Genomic DNA, 24813 nt, shown 5'->3' with positions numbered 1-24813 from the left:
CGACCCAGGAATTGAAGACGAGAGGGAGTTGGGTTGATGGTAACGAAAGCACCGAGAGATTCCAGACAGTCCGAATGTCAGAATTTCTTTGAAGGAGAATTAATCACCAAAACAACTTTAAATTGAAAAGCACAACTCAGCTTTTCATTTCATTTTTGTGACTGATGGAACTAAAGGTGTCACTGTAGCAGTAATGAGGGTGACACAAGCAGGCCAGTCCCAGAGTATCACATTACAGAAATCTGCCTTATCCTCGACTGCTAACTTCAGCTTTCAGACCAGCTGGAACAGATCTATTCAGCTGAAGGTCAATAATGGGGACATTCAGGCTGCAGATTTCATTTCTTTATCAGACTAGCCCGATTTACTGAGTTAGCGGTTATGGAGGTTGTAAAAGGTTCACCCTTAGACAGAGAGAGCGTCCCACAGATCCACCTCTCCCCCAGTGACAGAGTACTCGGAAACAGAGAGACGCAACTGAACCAGGAGATAGAAAACAATCCGGTTTGGGGATTCACATGGGCATCTTCAGGAACAGGATCTGAACGGAAAGCTGCTGGGGAAAAGGGAGTTGCAGCTGGAGCAGATGTCCCCTCCCCACTGACACATGGAGGGAAGAAAGGGGCAGACTATCAGGTAGAAAGTATCACCAGAGGCAAATCTTTATCAGCAAATTACATGGAGCGATGCAGCACCACCCCATAAATGTTTCACCATCAGCTTCAAAACAATGAGACAGCATCAGATACAAGGACAAGAATACAAACCAGTCCCCCCCACCACCCCCCCCCAAAAACCAACCCCTCCTCTCCCCCTCCCAGCCAGGAAACACTTTATTCAGGAAGAGCAGTGTTGATACGACACGGGCTCCAAATACATTTACTGGGGGGGGACAGGGAGGGAGTTAGGATGAATATCATACCATGGGCTCTCTCTTAGATCCAGAGCCAGGGCAGCCATTAGCCCCTGGGAGGGGGAGGGGGGGGGTGGGGAAGGGGATTGGCTGTTCACCCCTTCCCGCCTGGCATTGGTCATGATTCCTCGTTTCCCGAGTCATCATCATCATCGTAGTAATCACCATCACCATCTTCATCATCATCCATATCATCATCATACAAGTCGTCGTACAGCAAGTCCGAACTATTATCATGTGGGGGAGCTTTCGTCTTGACGCAGTATTCCGCCAGGGTTGTCGGGACCTTCACACCGTCCTTATCTGCTTCTGCCTTGGTGGCTAAAACCTGTTTTCTGTGAAAGACAAAAACAAGCTTTTAATTTTGGTGAAGACACAGCCAAGCAAAGCTTTCACAGAATTTGCAAGCACAGAAATCAGCTATTCAATCCCAGAAAACATTCTGCTCCACACCAGAATTCTTGCACTCGCTCTCTCTCCATCACCATCTCCCCTTTCAGACTTTCTCCAACCTCAACTTAAATGATTCATATCAACCACTCCCTCTGGGGGGTGAACATCTCATTCTCCCCACTCTGGGTAAAGGAAGTTTCTCCTGAATGCCTGACTGGATTTAATAGTGTATCTGATATTGGTGTTCTTTCTTTCTGGTCTCTCCCACTTGTGTCAACAACGCTGAGGTTTTTACATGATCCCTTTCAAACCAAGAGTCAGATCATGCATCAAGCTTCTCTCTATTACTCTACAGAAAAGCTCCAATTGGATCAGTTTCCCCGATAATTTATTCTGATATCATCCTCACAAATCCGAATCTCTCAAATGGAGCCCGAACGTGCAGGATGCACTTTCATGGATTCTGGGAATGGAGCAGACAGGATGGGCAACAGCAAAGCCCCCCTGCACCTTGTCAGAAGGGCAACACCAAGTGGGAGCTGACCAAAGCTGCTGTCTTTTAGATCAAGCATTTAATTGAAGTCCCCCCTCTGCTCCCTCAAGTGGGTATAAACCATCCCATGGCATTATTTCAAACAGCAACAGAGGGAAATTCTAGACAATCCTGGCAATCTATAATAATAAAATACTGCCAAGGCTGAAAACCTGAAATAAAAACAGAAAATGCTGGAAGTACTCAGCAGCTCTGGCAGCGACTGAGGAGAGGGAAACAGAGTTAACTTTTCTAGTCTGTGACCATTTTGATCAGATCAGAAACATCAACTCCATTTGTCTGCACAGATGGTGCTGTTTCCAAGAACAACAAAACAAAGAACAGTACAGCACAGGAACAGGCCCTTCGGCCCCTCCAAGTCTGTGCCAATCATAATGCCTGCCTAAAGTAAAGCCGTATGCACTTATGAAGTCTGTATCCTTCCATTCCCATCCTATTCATATATTCATCTACTTGCCTCTTAAATGCCACTATCATACCTGTTCCCACCTCACCTCCCCGGGCAGCATGTTCCAGACATTCGCCACCCTGTGTAAAAAAAAAACCTGCCTCACACATCTCCTCTAAACTTTTCCCCACGCACCTTAAATCTATATCCCCTAGTAACTGACTTTTCTAAGTAGGAAAGAGCATCTGACTATCCACTCTGTCCATGCCACTCAATCTTGTGGACTTCTATCAGGTCTCCCCTCAACCTCCATCATTCCAGTGAGAACAAACCAAAGTTTGTCCAACCTCTCTTCATGGCTAATAACCTCCAGACCAGGCAACATTCTGGTAAACCTCTTCTGTACCCTCTCCAAAGCCTCCACATTCTTCTGGTAATGTGACCAGAATTGTGCACAATACTCTAACTGAGGCCTAACCAAGGTTCTGTATAGCTGCAGCATGACCTGCCAATTTTTATTGATGATCGATGAAGGCAAGCATACCATATGCTTTCTTGACTACCTTATCCACCTGCGTTGCCACTTTCAGTGATCGGTGGATATGTACGCCCAGATCTCTCTGCCTGTCAATACTCCTAAGAGTTCTACCATTTACTGTATAATTCTTACATGCATTGGACCTTCCAAAATGCATTATCTCACATTTGTCCTGATTAAACTCATTTCTCTGTCCAAGTTTCCAACCAATCTATATCTTGCTGTATCCTCTGACAATCTTCTTCACGATCTGCAATTCCACCAATTCTTGTGTTGTCTGCAAACTTACTAATCAGACCAGCTATATTTTCCTCCGGATCATTTATATATACTGCGAACAACAAAGGTCCCGGAACTGATCCCTGTGAAACACCACTAGGTGTTCTAAGCTGGTGTTGAGACTTCTTACTGTGAACACCACTAGTCACAGCCTTCCATTCAGAAAAGCACCCCTCTACTGCTACCCTCTGGCTTCTATGGCCAAGCCAGTTCTGTATCCATCTTTCCAGCTCTCGTCTGATCCTATGTGACTTCACCTTTTGTATCATGAGGGACCTTGTCAAAGGCTTTCCTGAAATCCATGTAAACAACATCCACTGCCTTTCCCTCATCAATCATCTTCGTCACTTCCTCTAAAAACTCTATCAAGTTAGTGAGGCACGACCTTCCCTTCACAAAACCATGCTGTCAGTCACTAATATGTGATTTCAACGTTTCTATCATTTTTTTTATTCATTTGTGGGGCAAGGACGTCACTGGCTGGCCAGCCAGCATTTATTGCCCATCCCTAGTTGCCCTGGAACTGAGTGGCTTGCGAGGTCACTTCAGAGGGCAGTTGACAGTCAACCAATTGTAGTGCCTCTGGAGACACATGTAGCCAGACCAGATAAGGATGCAGATTTCCTTCCCTAAAGGACATTGGGAAAAACCTATCTGGTTCACCAATGGTTTCATGGTCATCAGTAGATTCTTAATTCCAGATTTTTTTTTTTATTGAATCCAAATTCCACCATCTGCCGCAGCAGGATTTGAACCCGGGTCCCCAGAAAATATGGCTGAGTTTCTGGATTAACAGTCTAGCGATAATACCACTAGGCCATTGCCTCCCCACATTAACTGGGATATACATAGTGTTTAAAGTTGGATGGAGTAGATTTCTTGAAATGTGTACAGGAGGATGTTTTAAACCAAAATGCAGAGAGTCCAACAAGGAAGGGAGCTGTGCTGGACCAGATTCTGGTGAGTTAAGCCAGATAGGTGATGGTGGGGGAGCATTTTAGTGATCACAACTCGGTACACTTTCAGCCTGTTATAGACAAAGAAACACAAGTTGCAAAGAAGAAGTTTTAGACCATAAGACATAGGAGCAGAATTAGGCCATTCAGCCCATTGAGTCCACTCTGCCGTTCAATCATGGCTGATTTCTCATCCCCACTCTCCTGTCTTTTCCCCATAATCCCTGATCCCCTTATCAATCAAGAACCTATCTATCTCTGTCTTAAAGACACTCAATGACCTGGCCTCCACAGCCTTCTACAGCAATGAGTTCCACAGATTCACCACTCTCCGGCTGAAGAAATTCTTCATCGGTGTTAAAAGGATTGGCCCTTTACCCTGAGGTTGTGTCCTCAGGTTCTAGTTTGGACTGGGGGAAGAATGGATTTTTGTAAATTAAGGCAGGATCTGGCCAACGTGGACAGGAAACAGCTACAAACAGGAAAATCTATAGAACAGCAGTGGCGGGGGTGGGGGGGGGGGGGGGTGCGCATTCGAAAAGGAAACGGGGAGGGTGCAAATCTAGCATGTTCCCTCTAAGGTGATAGGTAGGAATAACAAACCCAGAGAACCATGGATAACCAGAGATATTCAGGATATAATGAGAAGGAAAAGAAAAGCTTTTAAGGGGTACAAGGCGAACAAATCAGTGGAGGCATTAGTGAGGTATAGAAAATGCAGGGTGGAGCTTAAGAAAGCACTCAGGAAAGCAAAGAGGGGATAGCTGGTAAAAGTAGAGAAAATCCAAAGATGTTCTCTAAATGGACTAGTGAGCTCACGCAAGCCAGTGGGAGAGAGACTGCATCCAGAGTGAGATTCAGCCAAAGTGAGGGTATCGGGAATTTGGAGCTGAGTGGGAATTCAGTGCTGAGGGGAAGAAGATGCTTATCTTCGGCAGAAGCAGAGAGACGGACCTGCGAGGGAGATTTGAGGGCTAGTGATTGGCTGGTGACTGATGAGTAGATTTTCCTTTCTTTTTTCTCTTGACATTGTAGTTGTTGTAAGTTAACTTAAGTCATGGCAGGAGATCCCAGACTCATGTCATGCTCCCCTTGTGCAATGTGGGAATTTAGGGATTCTTCTGGTGTCCCTGGTTCCTTCACCTGTAAGAAGTGTGCCCAACTGCAGCTCCTGGTAGACACTTTGATGGCTCTGGAGCTGTGAATGGATTCACTTTGGAGCATCCACGATGCTGAGGAAGTCGTGGATAACACGTTTATCGAGTTGGTCACACCGCAGATAAAAGTTACTGAGGGGGATAGGGAATGGGTGACCGCAGACAGAGGAAGAGTAGGAAGGCAGTGCAGGGGTCCTCTGCGATCAGCTCCCTCCAAAACAGATATACCATTTTATATACTGTCAGGGAAATGGTTCACCAGGGGAAGGTGACACCATGGCTGGCTCTGCTGCACAGGAGGGCAGGGAAAAGGGTGGCAGAGCTACAGTGAAAGGAGATTCAATTGCAAGGGGAATACACAGATGTTTCTGTGGATGCAAACAAGACTCCAGGATGGTATGTTGCTTCCCTGCTGTGAGGGTCAAGGATGTCTTCGTGTGGCTGCAGGACATTCTGGAGGGGGAGGGTGATCACCAGCTGTCGTGGTGCATTTGGCACCAACAGAGAAACATAGAACATTACAGCACAGTACAGGCCCTTCGGCCCTCAATGTTGTGCCCAGCTATGTCCAATCCCAAGATCAAGCTATCCCCTCCCTACAATTCTGGGGTGTTCCATGTGTCTATCCAATAACCGCTTGAAAGTTCCTGAAGTGTCTGACTCCACTATCATAGCAGGCAGTCTATTCCACACCCCAACCACCCTCTGAGTAAAGAATCTACCTCAGATATCCCTCCTATATCTCCCACCAGGAACCTTATAGTTATTCCTCTGAGTAACAGCTACATCCACCTGAGGAAATAGTACAATATGGGTAAAAAGCAGGATGAGGTCCTACAAGCTGCATTTAGGGAGTTAGGAGTTAAACTAAAATGTAAGATCTCAAAAGTTAGTAATCTCAGGATTGCTACCAGTGCCGTGGTGCTAGTCAGAGAGGAATGTCAGGATAGCTAAGGTGAATACGTGGCTTGAGGGATGGTGCAAGAGGGAGGGATTCAAATTCCTGGGACATTGGAACCGGTTCTGGGGGAACTGGAACCAGTACAAATCAGATGGTCTGCACTTGGGCAGGACTGGAACCAGTGTCCCAGAGGGAGTGTTTGCCAGTGCTGTTGGGGAGGGTTTAAACTAACGTGGCAGGGGGATGGGAACCGATGCAGGAAGTCAGAGGGAAATAAAATGGGGACAGAAACAAAAGTCAGTAATGGGAAAAGTGAAAGGCAGAGAAACCAAAGACAAAAATTAAAAACGGCCACAGAACAGAGACTGTGGAGAACTCAGTGAATGGGTCCAGTAAGGCTCACAGAAATAAAACACAGGGAGAGTGTACAAAACATGACAGGACAGATAGTCTGAGAAAGCAGGGCAGAGAAAAAGGGAAGTCAAGATTAAACTGCATTTATTTCGATGCAAGAGGCCTGACAGGCAAGACAGATGAACTCAAGGCATGGATGGGTACATGGGACTGGGATATTATCACTATTACTGAAATATGGCTGAAGGGCGGTGGGGGGTACAGGAATGGTAGCTCAATGTTCCAGGGTACAGATGCAATAGGAATGATAGAATAGGACGTAAGAGAGGAGGAGGAGTTGTGCTTCTGATTAGGGAAAACTTCACAGCAGTACTGAGAGGGGATATATCTGAGGGTTCACCCTCAGTCTGTATGGATAGAGCTGAGAAATTAGGGAGAGATCACTCTGATGGGATTATACTACAGGCCCCCAAATAGTCACTGGAAAATTGAGCAAATATGTAAGGAGAGTACAGATAGCTCCAAGAAAAATAGGGTGGTAATAGTAAGGTGTTTTAACTTTCCCAACATTGACTGGGACAGCTATAGTATGAGAGGGTTGGATGGAGAGGAATATGTTGAGTGTATTCAGGAGAAATTTCTCATTCGGTATGTGGCTGGCCCGACTAGAGAGGGGGTAAAACTTGACCCCCTCTTGGGAAATAAGGAAGGGCAGGTGACAGAAGTGTTAGTGAGCGATCACTTTGGAACCAGTGACCATAATTCCATTAGCTTTAAGATAGCTATGGAGAATGATAGGTCTGGCCTAAAAGTTAAAATTCTAAATTGGGGCAAGGCCAATTTTGATGGCATCAGATAGGAACTTTCAAAAGTTAATGGGAGAGTCTGTGGGAAGGCAAAGGGACATCTAGTAAGTGGGAGCCTTTCAAAAGTGTGTCAACCAGGGTTCAGGGTAAGCACATTCCTCTTCAAGTGAAGGGCAAAGCTGGTACAGTAGGGAACCCTGGATAACTCAGGATATTGAGGCCTGGTCAAAAAGGAGGAGGTATATGATACGCATAGATAGCTGGGATCAAGTGAATCCCTTGAAGAGTATAGGGGTGCAGGAGAAATCAGAGGACAAAAAGGGAACATGAGATTGGATTTTCCTTTGCCTTATCTGCCAAAACAAAGAGCTTCTACAAATACATAAAGGGCAAAAAAGTAACTAGGGAGAGAGCAGAGCCTCTTAAGGGTCAACAAGGTCATCTAAGAGATGGGTGAGATTCTTATCAGTATTTACTGTTGAGAAAAGCATGGATGTTAGGGAACTTGGGGAAATAAATAGTGATGTCTTGAGGAGTGTACATAAGAACATAAGAAATAGGAGCAGGAGTAGGCCATCTAGCCCTTCGAGCCTGCCCCACCATTCAATAAGATCATGGCTGATCTGAAGTGGATCAGTTCCACTTGCCCGCTTTCTCCCCATAACCCTTAATTCCCTTGTCTGTCAAAAAGCTATCTACCCATGACTTAAATATATTTAGCGAGGTAGCCTCCACCACTTCAACGGGCAGAGAATTCCAGAGATTCACCATCCTTTGAGTGAAGAAGTTCCTCCTCAACTCCGTTCTAACCTGCTCCCCCCCCCCCCGCCCCATCTTGAGGCTGTGTCCTCTAGTCCTGCTGTCCTTTCTGAGCGGGAAGAAGCTCTCTACCTCTACCCTATCTATCCCTCTCATCATCTTATACGTCTCTATAAGATCCCCCCTCATCCTTCTAAACTCCAACGAGTACAGACCCAGTCTATTCAGTCTCTCTTCATAGTCCAACCCCCTCATCTCCGGTATCAGCCTAGTGAACCTCCTCTGCACTCCCTCCAAGGCCAAAATATCCTTGCACAAGTGCGGCGACCAAAACTGCACACAGTACTCCAGCTGCGGCCTCACTAGTGCCCTGTACAGTTGCAGCAAGACCTCCCTGCTTTTATATTCTATCCTCCTCGCTATAAAGGCCAGCATCCCATTCGCCTTCTTGATCACCTGCTGCACCTGCAGACTGGGTTTTTGCGACTCATGCACAAGGACCCCCAGGTCTCTCTGCACCGTAGCATGCTGCAGCTTTTCGCCCTTTAAATAGTAATCCCTCCTACTATTATTCCCGCCAAAGTGGATAACCTTACACTTGCTAACATTGTATTCCATCTGCTAGGTCCTCGCCCACTCGCTCAGTCTATCCAGATCCCTCTGCAGACTTTCCACACCCTCCGCACAATTTGCTTTTCCACTCATCTTTGTGTCATCAGCAAATTTCGTTACCCTACACTCAGCCCCCTCCTCCAGATCATCTATATAAATGGTAAATAGCTGAGGCTCCAGCACCAATCCCTGTGGCACTCCACTAGTCACCAACCATCAATCAGAATAGCACCCATTGATACCAACTCTCTGCCTCCTATTAGGCAACCAATCCTCTATCCACGCTAACACCTTATCCCCAACTCCATGCCCCCTAACCTTCTGAAGCAACCTTTTGTGCGGCACCTCATCAAACGCCTTTTGAAAATCGAGAAACACCACATCCATCGGTTCCCCTCTGTCTACCGCACTAATCACATCCTCATAGAAATCCAATAAATTTGTCAAACACGACATGTTACAGAGAAGATGGTGCTGGAAGTCTTAAAGCGCATCAAGGTAGATAAATCCCCGGGATCTGATGAAGCGTATCTCCCAGGACGTTGTGGGAGGCTAGGGAGGAAATTATAGGTCCCCTAGCAGAGATATTTGAATCATCGACAGCAACAGGTGAACTGTCTAAAGGTTGGAGGGTGGCAAATGTTATGCCTTTGTTAAAGAAAGGCTGCAGGGAAAAGCCTGGGAACTACAGGCCAGTGAGCCTCACATCTGCACTGAGTAAATTGTTAGAAGGTATTCTGAGAGACAGGATCTACAGGCATTTAGAGATGCAAGGACTGATTAGGGACAGTCAGCATGGCTTTGAGAGTGGAAAACCATGCTTCAAGAATTTGATTGAATTTTTTGAAGGGGTAACCAAAAGGTAGATGAGGGCAGTGCAGTTGACGTTGTCTTCATGGACTTTGGCAAGGCCTTTGACAAGGTACCACATAGTATGTTGTTGCGTGAGGTAAAATGGCTTGGGATCCAGGGTGAGGTCGCCAATTGGACACAAAATTGGCTTGACAAGAGAGGGTGGTTGTAGAGGGCTGTTTTTCAAACTGGAGGCCTGTGACCAGTCGTGTGGCTCAGGGATTGGTGCTGGGCCCATTGTTATTATCATATAAACAAACGATTTGGACAAGAACATAGGAGGCATGGTAAGTAAGTTTGCAAATGACACCAAGATTGGTGGCATAGTGGACAGTGAAGAAAGTTATCTAGGATTGCAACAGGATCTTGATCAATTGGGCCAATGAATGGCAAATGGAGTTTAATTTAGATAAACGTAAGGTGATGCATTTTGGTCAATCGAATTGGGGCAGGACTTAGTTAATGGTCAGGCGTTGAGGAGACTAAAGAACAAAGATCTAGGGATACGGGTTCATAGCTCCTTAAAAGTGGAGTCACAGTTGGACAGAGTGGTGAAGAAGGCATTCAGCATGCTTGGCTTCATTAGTCAGAACATTGAATACAGGGGTTGGGACGTCTTGTTGAAGTTGTACAAGACATTAGTATGGCCACACTTGGAATACTGTACAGTTCTGCTCACCCTATTATAGAAAGGATATTATTAAACGAGAAAAAGAGTGCAGAAGAGATTTATTAGGATGCTACCAGAACTTGATGGTTTGAATTATAAGGAGAGGGTGGATAGACTGGGACTTTATTCCCTGGAGCTTAGAAGTGATCTTATAGAGGTCTATAAAATAATGAGGGGCACAGATCAGCTTGATAGTCAATATCTTTTCCCAAAAGTAGGGGAGTTTAAAACTAAAGGGCACAGATTTGTGAGAAGGGGAGAGATACAAAAGGGTCCAGCGGGACAGTTTTTTTTACAAAGGGTGGTGAGTGGCTGGAACAAGCTGCCAGAGGTAGTAATAGAGGCGGGTTCAATTTTGTCTTTTAAAAAGCGTTTAGACAGATACATGGCTAAGATGTGTATAGGGATATGAGCCAAATGCAGGCAACTGAGACAAGCTCAGTGGTTAAAAACTGGGCAACGTGGACAAGTTGGGCCAAAGGGCCTGTTTCCATGCTGTAAACCTACATGACTAAGTCTGTCAATGGGAAGAAGATAACCAGGGAAAGACTGGGGTCCTTTAGGAACCAAAGGGGTGATCTGTGGATGGAGCCAGAGGACACTGATAAGAGTTTTGAATGAATGCTTCACATCCGTCTTCATCCAAGAGAATGAGGACAATGGTATGGAATTCAGGCAAAAAGAGACTGTGACGTTCATGAGCAACTTGACGTAAGGAAGGACAAGGTATTGGAGTTGTTGGCAGCCTCAAAAGTGGCTAAATCTCCAGGTCCAAATGAATTGTGCCCTAGGCTGCTATGGGAGGCAAGGGTGGAGATTGCAGGGGCTCTGACCCAAATTTTCAATTGCTGTCTGGCCACGGTGGGGGTCATGATGTAGCGATGCCGGTGTTGGACTAGGGTAAACACAGTAAGAAGTCTCACAAACCTGGTGTTGTGAGACTTCTTACACAGGGGAGGTGCCAGAGACTGGAGAACAGCTGATGTGGTTCCGCTACTTAAAAAGGGTTTGAGAGATACACCAAGGAACTACAGACCAGTGAGTCACACATCAGTGGCAGGGAATCTATTGCAGAAACTTCTGAAGGAGAGGATCTCTCCACCTGAAGGGGCAAAGCTTGATCAGAGTGCGACCAGGTGCGTAGACAAGGATAGTGCAGTCGATGTAGTTTATATAGATTTCAGCAACATCTTTGACAAGGTCCCATATGGGAAACTTGTAAAGAAGGTAAATTCACATTGATAAAGTGGAATCAAAACTGGCTCAACTGTAGGAGACAGAGGGCGATGACAGAAGGTTACTTTAAGGACTGGAAGCCAGTGTCTAGTGGCGTACCATCAGGATCTGTTCTGGGCCCCCTATTATTTGTCATTTATGTGGAGGGTAGGATTAGTAAATCTGCAGAGAAGACTGAGGGGTGACCTGTTAGCAGTGTATAAGATTGAGAAACATGGACAGAGTGGATAAGGAGCACTTGTTCCCCTTAGTTGATGGGTCAGTCGTGAAGGACATAAGTTCAAAGTGAGGGGCAGGAGGTTGGGGAGGGGAGGGGAGGGGAGGGGAGGGGGAATGTGAGGAAAAATCTTTTTATCCAGAGAGTGGTGACGGTCTAGAATGCGCTGCCTGAGAGGGTGGTGGAGGCAGGATGCCTCACATCCTTTAAAAACTATCTGGATGAGCACTTGGCACATCATAACATTCAGGGCTATGGACCAAGGGCTGGTAAATGAGATTAGGTGAGAGATCAGGTGTTTCACGCGTGTCAGTGCAGACTCGATGGGCCAAAGGGCCTCACCTGCATTGTAAGATACTGTGATTCTATTCTTTGAACTAAAAATGAAGATTCATGAAATTTGAATCTTAGAAAGGTAGTCAAGTAAACTAAAAGAACAAAGAAAATTACAGCACAGGAACAGGCCCTTCAGCCCTCCAAGCCTGCACCAACCATGTTGCCTGACTTAACTAAAACCTCTGACCCTTCCGGGACTGTATCCATCTATTCTCATCCTATTCACGTACTTGTCAAGACACCCCTTAAAAATCACTACCATATCCGTATCCCCAGCAATCAGTTCCAGGCACCCACCACCCTCTGTGTAAAAAATCTGCCTCGTACATCTCCTTTAAACCTTGCCCCTCACACCTTAAACCTATACCCCCTAGTTATTGACTCTTCCACCCTGCAAAAAAGCTTGATTATCCACTCTGTTCATACCTCTCAATCTTGTAGACTTCTATCAGGTTGCCCCTCAGCCTCCGTCGCTCCAGTGAGAACAAACCAAGTTTCTCCAACCTCTCCTCATAGCTAATGCCCTCCATAGTAGGCAACATCATGTTAAGTCTTTTCTGTACCTTCTCCAAAGCTTCCACATCCTTCTGGTCATGTGGCAACCAGAATTGAACATTATATTCCAAGTGCGGCCTAACTAAGGTTCTCTAAAGCCGAAACATGACTTGCCAATTTTGAAACTTGATACCCCAGCCGATCAAGCATGTTATATGCCTTCTTGACTACCTTCTCCACTTGCATTGCACTTTCAGTGACCTGTGTACCTATACACCCAGATACCTTTGCCTATCAATACTGTTAAGGATTCTGCCATTTACTGTATATTTCCTATCTGTATTAGGCCTTCCAAAATGCATTACCTCACATTTGTCCAGGTTAAACTCCATCTGCCATCTCTCCGCCCAAGTCTCCAACTGATCTATATAAGAAATAGGAGCAGGAGTAGGCCATCTAGCCCTTCGAGCCTGCCCCGCCATTCAATAAGATCATGGCTGATCTGTCGTGGCTCAGTTCCACTTTCCCGCCCTCTCCCCATAACCCTTAATCCCCTCTCTTATCAAGAACCCATCAACCCGCTTCTTAAAAATATTTAGCGAGGCAGCCTCCACCACTTCAACGGGCAGAGAATTCCAGAGATTCACCACCCTTTGAGTGAAGAAGTTCCTCCTCAACTCCATTCTAAACCGCCTCCCCTTTATCTTGAGGCTGTGCCCCCTAGTCCTACTGTCTTTTTTGAGCGGGAAGAGTCTCTCCACCTCTATCCTATCCATCCCATTCATCATCTTATACATCTCAATGAGATCTCCCCTCATTCTTCTAAACTCTAACGAGTACAAGCCTAATTTATTCAGCCTCTCCTCATAGCTCAACCCCCTCAACTCCGGTATCAGCCTAGTAAACCTCCTCTGCACTCCCTCCAAGGCCAAAATATCCTTGCGCAGGTGCAGCGCCCAGAACTGCACACAGTACTCCAGCTGCGGCCTCACCAATGCCCTATACAGCTGCAGCAAGACCTCCCTACTTTTATATTCAATCCCCCTCGCTATGAAGGCCAGCATCCCATTCGCCTTCCTGACCACCTGCTGCACCTGCAAGCTGGGTTTTTGCGACTCATGCACAAGGACCCCGAGGTCCTTGTTGATATCCTGCTATATCCTCTGATGGTCCTCATCACTATCCACAAATCTACCAATCTTTATGTCGTCTGCAAACTTATTAGTCCAGTTACATTTTCCTCCAAATCATTTACATATATTACAAACAGCATCATATATTACAAATCAGCATCGATTCAATGAATGAAGATGAGAATCTACACTCTTCAGATTATCCACAGAGTCCAAGACCATTAATCACTGCACAAACTCAGCAGTTAGAATGTTGCAAAGCACTGATCTTAAACAGGAACTGCATCATAAAGCAAGACTGGTGATTAGGGAACTGCTTTCTTGGATGACGCATTCTGAAATTAGAACAAGCAGACTTTAAGTTTTTATTTATTAAGATTAAGATCAAATGTAAAGCTGCCTTTTCAACTTGAGACAATAATTAGAATTGGATAAGTTCCCAATTAGATTTGCACATTGTTATAAACTAGTCAGAAGGCCAGCTTCTGGGTGAAGTTAATATTAATATTCCCAGGCCTGTTTTTACTCTGGTAGATTTTTCTCCCGCAGTATGAGTTAGTTTTGATTCCGTTAACTCTTTGGTGAAAGAATGAACAGAAATCATTCAAATTCCACTAACGGTACTCATTGGCTATTAAAAAGCACGATGCGAAGATGCTGGCATTGGACTGGGGTAAACACAGTAAGACGTCTCACAACACCAGGTTAAAGTCCAACAGGTTTATTTGGTAGCAAACGCCACTAGCTTTCGGGGCTTTGCCCCTTTGTCAGGTGAGTGGGGAGTTCTGATCACAGAGCATATAAAGGCACACACTCAGTTTACAGAATACCGATTAGAATGCAAGTCTTTACAGTGAAGCTAGTCTTAAAGGTGCAGACAGCGTGAGTGGAGATAGCATTAAGCATAGGTTGGGGATGTGTATTGTCTCCAGACAGGACAATAACTGAGACGTTGCATGCCCAGGCAAGTCATGGGGGTTACAAACAGTGTGACATGAACCCAAGATCCCTGTTGAGCCCATCCTCATGCGTGCAGAACTTAGCTATCAGTTTTTGCTCAGCGACTCCGCGCTGTCGTATGTCGTGAAGGACTCCTTGGAGAACATTCACCCGAAGGTCAGAGGCCGAATGCCCATGACCGCTGAAGTGTTCGCTAACAGGAAGAGAACAGTCTTGCCTGGTGATTGTCAAGAGGTGGTCATTCATCTGTTGTCGTAGCATCTGCATGGTCTCCCCAATGTATCATGCCTCAGAACATCTTTTCCTGCAACGTATCAGTTAGACAACGTTGGCTGAATTGCAAGAGTATGTACCGTGTACCTGGTGGATGGTGTTCTCATGTGAGATGATGGCATCCGTGTTGATGATCCAACATGTCTTGCAGAGGTTGCTGTGGCAGGGTTGTGTGGTGTCATGGTCACTGTTCTCCTGAAAACTGGGTAGTTTGCTGCAGACAATGGTCTGTTTGATTGTGTGGTTGTTTGAAGGCAAGAAGTGGGGTTGTGGGGATGACCTTGGCAAAATGTTCGTCTTCATCAATGACATGTTGAAGGCTCCAGAGATGATGTTGTCGTGTCTCCGTTCCGGGGGAGTACTGGACGACGAAGGGTACTCTGTCTATGGTGTCCCGTTTGTCTTCTGAGGAGGTCGGTGTGGTTTTTCGCTGTGGTGCATTGAAACTGTCAACCGATGAGTCGAGCGCCATATCCTGTTCTTATGATGGCATCTTTCAGCATCTGGAGGTGTCTGTTGCAATCCCCCTCATCTAAGCAGATCCTGTCTATACGGAGGGCTTGTCTGTAGAGTATGGCTTCTTTAATGTGTTTGGGCTGGAAGCTGGAGAAGTGGAGCATCGTAAGGTTGTCCGTGAGCTTGCGGTACAGTGAAGTGCTGAGGTGACTGTCCTTAATGGAGATGCATGTATTCAAGAATGCAACCCATTCCAGAGAATAGTCCATGGTGAGTCTGATGGTGGGATGGAACTTGTTGATGTCATCATATAGTTGTTTCAGTGATTGTTCACCATGTGTCCAAAAGAAGAAAATGTCATCGATGTATCTAGTGTATAGCATCAGTTGAAGGTCCTGTGCTGTGAAGAAGTCTTGTTCGAGCCTGTGCATGAAGATGTTGGCATACTGAAGTGCAAATTTGGTTCCCATGGCTGTTCCATAGCCACAGCAAACTATCCAGCCTCCAGGAGAACAGTGACCACGACACCACACAACTCTGCCACAGCAATCTCTGCAAGACATACTGGATCATCGACGTGGATGCCATCATCTCACGTGAGATCACCATCCATCAGGTACACGGTACATACTCTTGCAACTTGGCCAACGTTGTCTACCTGATATGCTGCAGGAAAGGATGTCCCGAGTCATGGTACATTGGGCTAACCATGTAGACGCTACAACAACGGATGAATGAACACCATTCGACAATCACCAGGCAAGACTGTACTCTTCTTGTTGGCGAACACTTCAGTGGTCACAGGCATTTGGCCTCTGATCTTCTGGTAAATGTTCTCCAAAGTGACTTTAATGACATACGACAGCGCAGAGTCGCTGAGCAGAAACTGATAGCCAAGCTCTGCATACATGAGGACGGGCTCAACCAGGATCTTGAGTTCATGTCACACTATTTGTAACCCCCATGACTTGCCTGGGCTTGCAAGATCTTGCTTACTGTCTGGAGACAACACACATCTCTTTAACCTATGCTTAATGCTATCTCCACTCACATTGTCTGCACCTTTAAGACTAGATTAACTGTAAAGGTTCACATTCTAATCAGTATTTTGTAAACTAAGTGTGCCTTTATATGATCTGTTTGTGATCAGAACGCCCCCTCACCTGGCAAAGGGGCAAAACTCTGAAAGCTAGTGGCATTTGCTACCAAATAAACCTGTTGGACTTTAACCTGGTGTTGTAAGACTTCTTACTGTGTTAAAAAGCAGACAGACTATGAGCATATTGTTATTGGATCTTTCTGTGCCCAATCCACGCTCACTCCCAATATTACTCCACTAGCAAAGTCCTATTGTTTCCATCAGATTATTACCAACTCCTCCATCCCAACCTCTGCCCCACGTTAGGAAGGTCAGTGTCATTTTGTCCTGAAGTACACCCACATTGAAATAAGGGATATGTTCAGGAAGCAGCAGGACAGAACAGGGGGGCTGAAAGGTTTCCTCTGTTCCTGTGGGATCACCATCACTGGGAAAGGGACGGCAGGAAGCAGCAATCTGCAGCCCTATGCAACATCCACATGTCCCAACTGAACAAAGACCTCCAGCAACACAAGCACCAGAGGCCATTCAGCCCAGTAAATCTGTCCCACCATTCAACTGAATCATTGCTGTTAAGAATCAGAACATTACCCAAATTGATTTGACCAGTATCCGCACTCTCATATCTAAGTCACAATGTTAACCAGCCACCAATAGTCAGCTTTCCCTCAGCAATCTCACTGACCGTGCCACAAATAATACTGACACCTGAGACACACCAATAGCTTCAGGCCTCCAACCCGAGAAACAACCTTCGCCTTCTGCTCCCAACCATCCAGCCAATGTTGAATCCAATTCAGTGGCTCTCCTTGGATCCCATGCGAACTAACCTTCCATGCGGCACCTTGTCAGAGGACTTGATGGAGAGCATTCCATCTGCCTTCCTTACAATCTTGTCTACTTGAACTGCTGTCTTTAGGGACCCGTGTATTTGTACACCAAGATATCTCACTGTATCCACCCCTCTTAGTATATATCTCCCTACATGCATTATCTCAAACTTCTGTGTTAAAATCCATCTGCCACTTTACCACCAATTATGGTTTTGGACATTATAGCTATCACCTACACTGTCCACTACTCAGCCAATCTTTGTGTCACCTACAAATTTCCCAATCATGCCCCCTGACATTCACGTCCAAATCGTTTACAAAACACCGAGCCCTGTGGAAGGCCGCTTGAAACAGCTTTCCATTCGCAAAGGCACCATCGACCATTATCCTTTGTTTCCTGTTACAGCACCAACATTTGATCCACTTTACTACATTACTCTGCATCCCATGGGTTTTATTTTTCTGGCCAATCTGCCACGTGGGACCTGGTCAAACGCTGAGCTAAATTCCATGTAGACAATGCAAAAAGTGTATTTTTAATCCCGTTCTCAGCAGATTGGAAGCAACCAGGCTTTTACTGTAATGAGCCCGAGCGCATGAGCCGACGTCCTTTATTGTTGCTAGAATATTTGTTTATTCCAGCTTTTGTTTATTCTTAATCTGGGTTTAACGCAGTGTCCTGGAGTTTTATAACCTTTCTGAATTATCTGGTTTGTCATTCCTTCATGGTGAAATCCAGAGTTACTTCATTGTTTTTCATTAGAAGCTGCTTGGAATGCAGACTCAAAAACAGTTTCTGTCTCTCTCTCTGGGATTGGAAATTTAGCTCTTGGTGGCTGGCTAGCGAGTAACTAGAGGAAAGGAGTGCCTCTGTCTCTCGAAGTAGGACGAAGGTTCCAGGATTGAAAGGTCTCTGCATTTTCATCTCATCATCCAAAGGAGTAAGCCACAGAAGGGGTTGGAAAGCCGCAAGATCCAGCATCAGATGAGCATACTTGCTTTCTGTGCTAAACCTAGGACAGGTGTTTGTTTGCAAGCATGTTTGTTTGATTGGAAAGATATTTAACGGTTAAGGTTTATACAACATCATGGTTTTTTTTTTGTTTGTAAATTATTGCTAATTTTCTGTGTGTTTGAGAAAGGCTCCCTAGAGGGTCATTTGAATCATACCTGTAAGTGAAACACTTCAGCGTTACCCCAGCCAAATTCAAAATGCAAAACTTATGGTCTAGGCTGACTTCATAAAATACCTGGATTATAACAATATCCACTGCACTACCCTCATCAATCCTTCTTGTCCTTTAACAAATCCATGTTGACCTTCCCTGACCAGTCCGTGTCTTTCTATGTGACAGCTGATCCTATTTCTCAGGAAATAGTGGAATTCACTACCACAGAATGTATCTGTGGCCAAAACATTGTACGACTTCAAGAAGAAATTAGATATTGGTTTATATATAGAATTGCATCTCCTCACATTGGGTGTGTCAGTAATTGGTTAAAAACATTTGACAGGACACACTGTTTTTCTCCCTCAGTGCCCTGTGTATTATTTGAATCTACTAATTTGCCCACCATTGATGTAAGACTAAATGGCCTACAATTGTTTGACATTTCCTTCAATCCCTTTTTAAACAATGGAACTACATTTGCATTTCTCCAGTCCTCCGGCACCTTCCCTGTGAGGATTGGAAAATCATCTCAGAGCCTCTGCTCTCTCTCCTCCCTGACCTTCTGCAGCCTTGGAAATAATCCATCTGGTCCTAGCAACTTATCAACTTCCAAGAATTTCAACCCTGAGTATTCCCTCTCTATGATTATCCTGTCCAATACCTCTCAGTGTTCCTGCTGGAATACTAAATCTGCATCAATTCTTTCTTTTGTAAACACAGAGACAAAATATTCATTTAAAACCCTTCTCACAGTCTCTGCATCAACACACAAGTTCCCTTCTTCATCTCTAATAGCTTCCACATTATCCTTAACTTTTTACCATTAGTTTATTGGTAAAATCTCTTTGGGTTTTCTTTAACTTTACTTGCTAATCTTTTATCATGCCCTGATTTCCTTATTTAATTTTTTACTTTGTCCCTGCACATCCTATATTCATCTAGGCAGTCTGCAATGCTTGGTTCTTTGTGCCTATTGTACATTCTCTTTTCTGTCTGATCTTCCCCTGTATTCCTCTAGACGACTGGCGGGGGGTGGTATCTAGATTTGGCAGTATCACTGTTATTTTTGGAGGGAACATGCCAACTTTGTACATTTAGGGTCTCATTTTTTAGTGCTTCCCACTGATTTATTCTCTAGCAGTGCTGTCCAGCCCACCTCAGCCAAGTCCCTTTTCATTCCTGCAGAATCTGAAAACTTTTATTCCTGTTTTACCTCTATCCTTTTCCATAAAAATGCTAAAATTGGTACAGGAGGCAGTAAAGAAGGCAAATGGTATGTTGGCCTTCACAGTGAGAGGACTTGAGTATATGTGTGGAATTCACTACCACAGAATATATCTGTGGCCAAAATGTTGTATGAGTTCAAGAAGAAATTAGATATTGGTTTATATATAGAATTGCATCTCCTCATGTTGGATGTGTCAGTAATTGGTTAAAAACATTTTCCAGGACACACTGCGTGAGTTCTTCTCCCTCAGTGCCCTGTGTATTATTTGAATCCCTGTTGATATCGGGATAGTTAAAGTCTCCCACTATTATTGCCCTCTTATCCTCTCAGACAGAAATTTGACCTCATGTTTGTTCTATCTCCCTTTCACTATCTGGGGGCTCTGGAATAAACTCCCAGTGCTGTGACTGTCCTTTTTTATTTCTAAGCTCAACCCATAAAGTTTAGTCTGTTGACCCATTCAGTATGTCATCTCTTCCCTCTGCTGGAGTTGATATTTTAACCATAGTGCTACACTCCCTCCTTTTTATCTCCCACGCTACTGTGTCTATGTCCAGGGATACTGAGCTGCCAAATTTTGTCCCTCCTTTAGCCAGGTTTCCATTATAACAATGACATCCTGCTGCCATGTGTCTATCTGTGCCCTTATCTCATCTGCCTTGTTTGTAATATTCCTTGCAATGAAGTATAGACAGTTTTAACTTCTTTCCTATTCCAGTATTTCGCCGTGTCTCTGGCAGTTCAATAGCTTCTTGTTTCAGCTGGAACCTTAGCTCTTTCTTGTTTGATTTGATTCAGTGTCATGTATTGGGATACATGAGTAAAGTATTGTTTCTAGCATGCTGTACAGACAAAGCAGACTGTTCATACAGTAGAGGGGAAAAAGGAGGAGAGAGTGCAGAATGTAGTGTTACAGCCTTGGCTCAGGTGTAGAGAAAGATCAACTTATTGCAAGGTAGGTCCATTTAAAAGTCTGACAGCAGCAGGGAAGAAGCTGTTCTCGAGTCGGTGACCTCAGACTTTTGTATCTTTTTCCCGAAAGAAGGTGGTGGAAGAGAGAATGTCTGGGATTCATGGGGTCCTATTATATTGTCTACTTTGCCGAGGCAGCAGGAAGTGTAGACAGAGTCAGTGAATGGGAGGCTGGGTCAACCGACACAGTGCCCAAGTCACGGTACATATTGGCCAAGTATTCGTGGCTCTCCATTCCTCATTTCCAAAATACATGGGGCACGACTACAGAGCAGGACAGAGCTCAAATTCTATTCTTCAAATCTACCCTGATAGCCCCAACCAACCTTCCAATTTTCTGCTGCTGCCCAGACACTGGTGTAGAACAAGGGTGCCAGTCAGCAGAGGTTAAACTCACCTAATAATCTCTGCATACTCTCGGTCCTTTCCTTTACTGTCTCGCCATTTTCGGAACATCACTGAAGCATCCACGTTGGCAGGTGAGAAAGTGTTTGGTTCGTTCAGCAGGGAGATGACACTGAGAAGAATTGTTCTGCATTGGAAACAGGGAACAGAGTTACAGAAGTGGGGTGACAAGAATGAGGGCATGCACGCACAGGCAGAGGGGGCACGCTCAGGCAGAGAGATAAAGATGGCACAAGTAGGCACAGGAGAGGCAGGCGTGGAGGAGAGAACAAGGAGCAGAGAGGGTAGGCGCCATTTCAAAGGCAGAGAGGGCACGTACATGCGCACAAGACAGCAGGGCAGAGATGACTGTACCTGACGTTCTGGGTTGGGTTCCATCTCTCAGAGGGGAGCTCCCCGCTTTGGGGGTCATCGACTGGTGGATGCAGAATTGAAATACACACGTCCCCATTCTGCAGGAGATACAAAGAAAGATGATACCTTCAAAACCGGGTACACAGAAACTCCCCCTCACCAATCCCCCATTCACATCCCACCTTGATAACTGCAGGAGCACCAGCTGGTCAGGACCCCACTACAATCTCCAATCCGGAATTATGAATCTACCAATGACCACAAAACCATCCGGTTCACTAATGTCCTTTAGGGAAGGAAATCTGCCGTCCTTACCTGGTCTGGCCTACGTGTGACTCCAGAGCCACACCACTGCCCTCTGAACAGGGGCAACTCAAGAGGGGCAATAAATGCTGGCCAGCCATGAATGAATTTTTTAAAAATCTCCCCAAAACATGAGCCTGATGAATCCCCAGCACTCACCTCTCACCCCGTTCCCCAATCTTACCTCGTAGATATTCGGATGCCACATCTTAGTGAGGAAGCGGAATGCTGGTGGGGAGTAGGGATAGTCCATGGGGAACGTAAGCTGTGCCTGCCAGAGGAAACAAATGGCAGCAGTGAGAGGTGGAGGCATCAACATCAATAGCCTTCAATCCCCCAGTCTGACCCCAGCACAGAGAGAACTGCAGTAACCTTCGCAGTTAGTGTGGGGATCACTCCCGAATCCATCACCACAGGACCCACAGTAATCTCACACAACTGAGTGATACCTCAGTCCACACACCTCTCCGTTTTCCAAACCTCCATCCCAACACGCACACACGCCCCATCCAAACGCCACCCACCCCCTCCTCTCCCCCCCTCCACCCCTCCTCCTCCCCTCTCTCTCCATCACCCCCTTCTCTCTCCACCCCCCTCTCCCTGCCTAACCCCTCTCTCTCTACCCCCCTCTCCCTCCCCGTCACCCCCCACCCCCTCTCCCCCCCACCCCCTCCTCCCCCCACCCCCTCCTCCCCCGCCCCCTACCCCTCTCCCTCCCTACCCCCCACCCCCTCTCCCTCACCCTCCCTACCCCCCACCCCCTCTCCCTCACCCTCCCTACCCCCCACCCCTCACCCTCCCTACCCCCCACCCCCTCACCCTCCCTACCCCCCACCCCCTCACCCTCCCTACCCCCCACCCCCTCACTCTCCCTACCCCCCACCCCCTCACTCTCCCTACCCCCCACCCCCTCACTCTCCCTACCCCCACCCCCTCACTCTCCCTACCCCCCACCCCCTCACTCTCCCTCCCCCCACCCCCTCACTCTCTCTCCCCCCCCACCCCCCTCTCTCTCTCCCCCCCCCACCCCCCCTCTCTCTCCCCCCCCACCCCCCTCTCTCTCTCCCCCCCACCCCCCCTCTCTCTCTCCCCCCCACCCCCCTCTCTCTCTCCCCCTCTCTCTCTCCCCCCACCCCCCTCTCTCTCTCCCCCTCTCTCTCTCCCCCCCACCCCCCTCTCTCTCTCCCCCTCTCTCTCTCCCCCCCACCCCCCTCTCTCTCTCCCCTCTCTCTCTCCCCCTCTCTCTCTCCCCCCCACCCCCCCACTCTCTCCCCCCCCCGCCACCCCCCCACTCTCTCCCCCCCCCCGCCACCCCCCCCACTCTCTCCCCCCCCCCGCCACCCCCCCCACTCTCTCCCCCCCCGCCACCCCCCCCACTCTCTCCCCCCCCCCCGCCACCCCCCCCACTCTCTCCCCCCCCCCGCCACCCCCCCACTCTCTCCCCCCCCCCCCCCGCCACCCCCCCCACTCTCTCCCCCCCCCCCGCCACCCCCCCCACTCTCTCCCCCCCCGCCACCCCCCCCACTCTCTCCCCCCCCCCGCCACCCCCCCACTCTCTCCCCCCCCCCCCCCGCCACCCCACCCACTCTCTCCCCCCCACTCTCTCCCCCCCCCCGCCACCCCCCCACTCTCTCCCCCCCCCCGCCACCCCCCCACTCTCTCCCCCCCCCGCCACCCCCCTCCCTCTCTGTCCACGCCCGACCCCCTCTCTCTACCCCCCCGACCCCCCTTCTCTCTCTCTCCCCCATCCCCCTCACTCCCCCTTCTCTCTCTCCCCCTCACTCCCCCCCGCTCCCCTTCTCTCCCCCCCATCCCCTCTCTCCCCCAATATCCCCCCCTCTCTCTCCCCCCAATATCCCCCCTCTCTCTCTCCCCCCAATATCCCCCCTCTCTCTCTCCCCCCACCCCCTCTCTCTCTCCCCCCAACCCCCCTCTTTCTCTCCCCCCCTCCCCAACCCCCCTCTTTCTCTCCCCCCCTCCCCAATCCCCCTCTTTCTCTCCCCCCCTCCCCAACCCCCCTCTTTCTCTCCCCCCTCCCCAACCCCCCTCTTTCTCTCCCCCCCTCCCCAACCCCCCTCTTTCTCTCCCCCCCTCCCCAACCCCCCTCTTTCTCTCCCCCCCTCCCCAACCCCCCTCTCCCCCCAACCCCCCCTCTCTCTCCCCCCCTCCCCAACCCCCCTCTCCCCCGTCTCCCTCTCCCCAACCCCCCTCTCTCCCCCCTCCCTCTCTCTCCCTCCTCCCCCCTCCCCCCCTCCCCTCTCTCCCCTCCCCCTCCCCTCTCTCCCCCCCTCCCCCCTCCCCTCTCTCTCTCCCCCCCCCCCTCCCCTCTCTCTCTCCCAACCCCCTCTCTCCCCAACCTCCCTCTCTCTCCTCTGCCCCCCTCCCCTCTCTCTCTCTCCCAACCCCCTCCCCTCTCTCCCCAACCCCCCTCCCCCTCTCTCTCTCTCCCTCTCTCTCTCCCCCCTCTCCTCTCCCCCTCCCCTCCTCCCCTCCCTTCTCTCTCTCCCCACCCCTCTCTCCCTCCCCTCCCCTCTCTCTCTCACCCCCTATCCCCCTCTCTCTCTCACCCCCTATCCCCCCTCTCTCTCACCCCCTATCCCCCCCTCTCTCCTCTCACCCCCTATCCCCCCTCTCTCTCTCACCCCCTATCCCCCCTCTCTCTCTCACCCCCTATCCCCCCTCTCTCTCTCACCCCCTATCCCCCCTCTCTCTCTCACCCCCTATCCCCCCCTCTCTCTCTCACCCCCTATCCCCCCCTCTCTCTCACCCCCTATCCCCCCCTCTCTCTCTCACCCCCTATCCCCCCCTCTCTCTCTCACCCCCTATCCCCCCCCTCTCTCTCTCACCCCCTATCCCCCCCTCTCTCTCTCACCCCCTATCCCCCCCTCTCTCTCTCACCCCCTATCCCCCCCTCTCTCTCTCACCCCCTATCCCCCCCTCTCTCTCTCACCCCCTATCCCCCCCTCTCTCTCTCACCCCCTATCCCCCCCCTCTCTCTCTCACCCCCTATCCCCCCCTCTCTCTCTCACCCCCTATCCCCCCCTCTCTCTCTCACCCCCTATCCCCCCCTCTCTCTCTCACCCCCTATCCCCCCCTCTCTCTCTCACCCCCTATCCCCCCCTCTCTCTCTCACCCCCTATCCCCCCTCTCTCTCTCACCCCCTATCCCCCCCTCTCTCTCTCACCCCCTATCCCCCCCTCTCTCTCTCAC

General features: G+C 48.2%; 1 protein-coding gene across 1 annotated transcript; it reads right to left on the bottom strand.

The window, feature by feature from the left end:
- Window positions 1-974: 974 nt before the first annotated feature.
- LOC145358702 (ubiquitin-conjugating enzyme E2 R2-like) lies at window positions 975-22006 on the bottom strand. Its single transcript, XM_080212931.1, has 4 exons — window positions 21788-22006; window positions 21301-21398; window positions 20939-21073; window positions 975-1248 (listed from the first exon to the last, which is right to left on the bottom strand). Exons 1-4 carry the CDS (start codon window positions 21920-21922, stop codon window positions 1032-1034), a joined length of 585 nt encoding a protein of 194 aa, XP_080069057.1. The 5' UTR covers window positions 21923-22006; the 3' UTR covers window positions 975-1031.
- Window positions 22007-24813: the final 2807 nt, after the last annotated feature.

Source organism: Carcharhinus amblyrhynchos, chromosome 26 (assembly GCF_965287045.1).
Source record: "Carcharhinus amblyrhynchos chromosome 26, sCarAmb.v2.hapA, whole genome shotgun sequence".
NCBI lineage: Eukaryota > Metazoa > Chordata > Chondrichthyes > Carcharhiniformes > Carcharhinidae > Carcharhinus > Carcharhinus amblyrhynchos.
The sequence above is the reverse complement of the archived record's forward strand: the minus strand, read 5'-3'. Positions and strand labels throughout refer to the sequence as shown.

What these genes read in the sequence shown, in the direction of transcription:
- LOC145358702 (XM_080212931.1), bottom strand. Translation starts at nt 21,922, where the DNA reads ATGTTGATGCCTCCACCTCTCACTGCTGCCATTTGTTTCCTCTGGCAG. An exon ending in GGCATCCGAATATCTACGAG is followed by an intron (nt 21,399 to 21,787) that starts GTAAGATTGGGG and finishes TATCTCCTGCAG; the next exon opens with AATGGGGACGTGTGTATTTC. An exon ending in AACCCAACCCAGAACGTCAG is followed by an intron (nt 21,074 to 21,300) that starts GTACAGTCATCT and finishes TTTCCAATGCAG; the next exon opens with AACAATTCTTCTCAGTGTCA.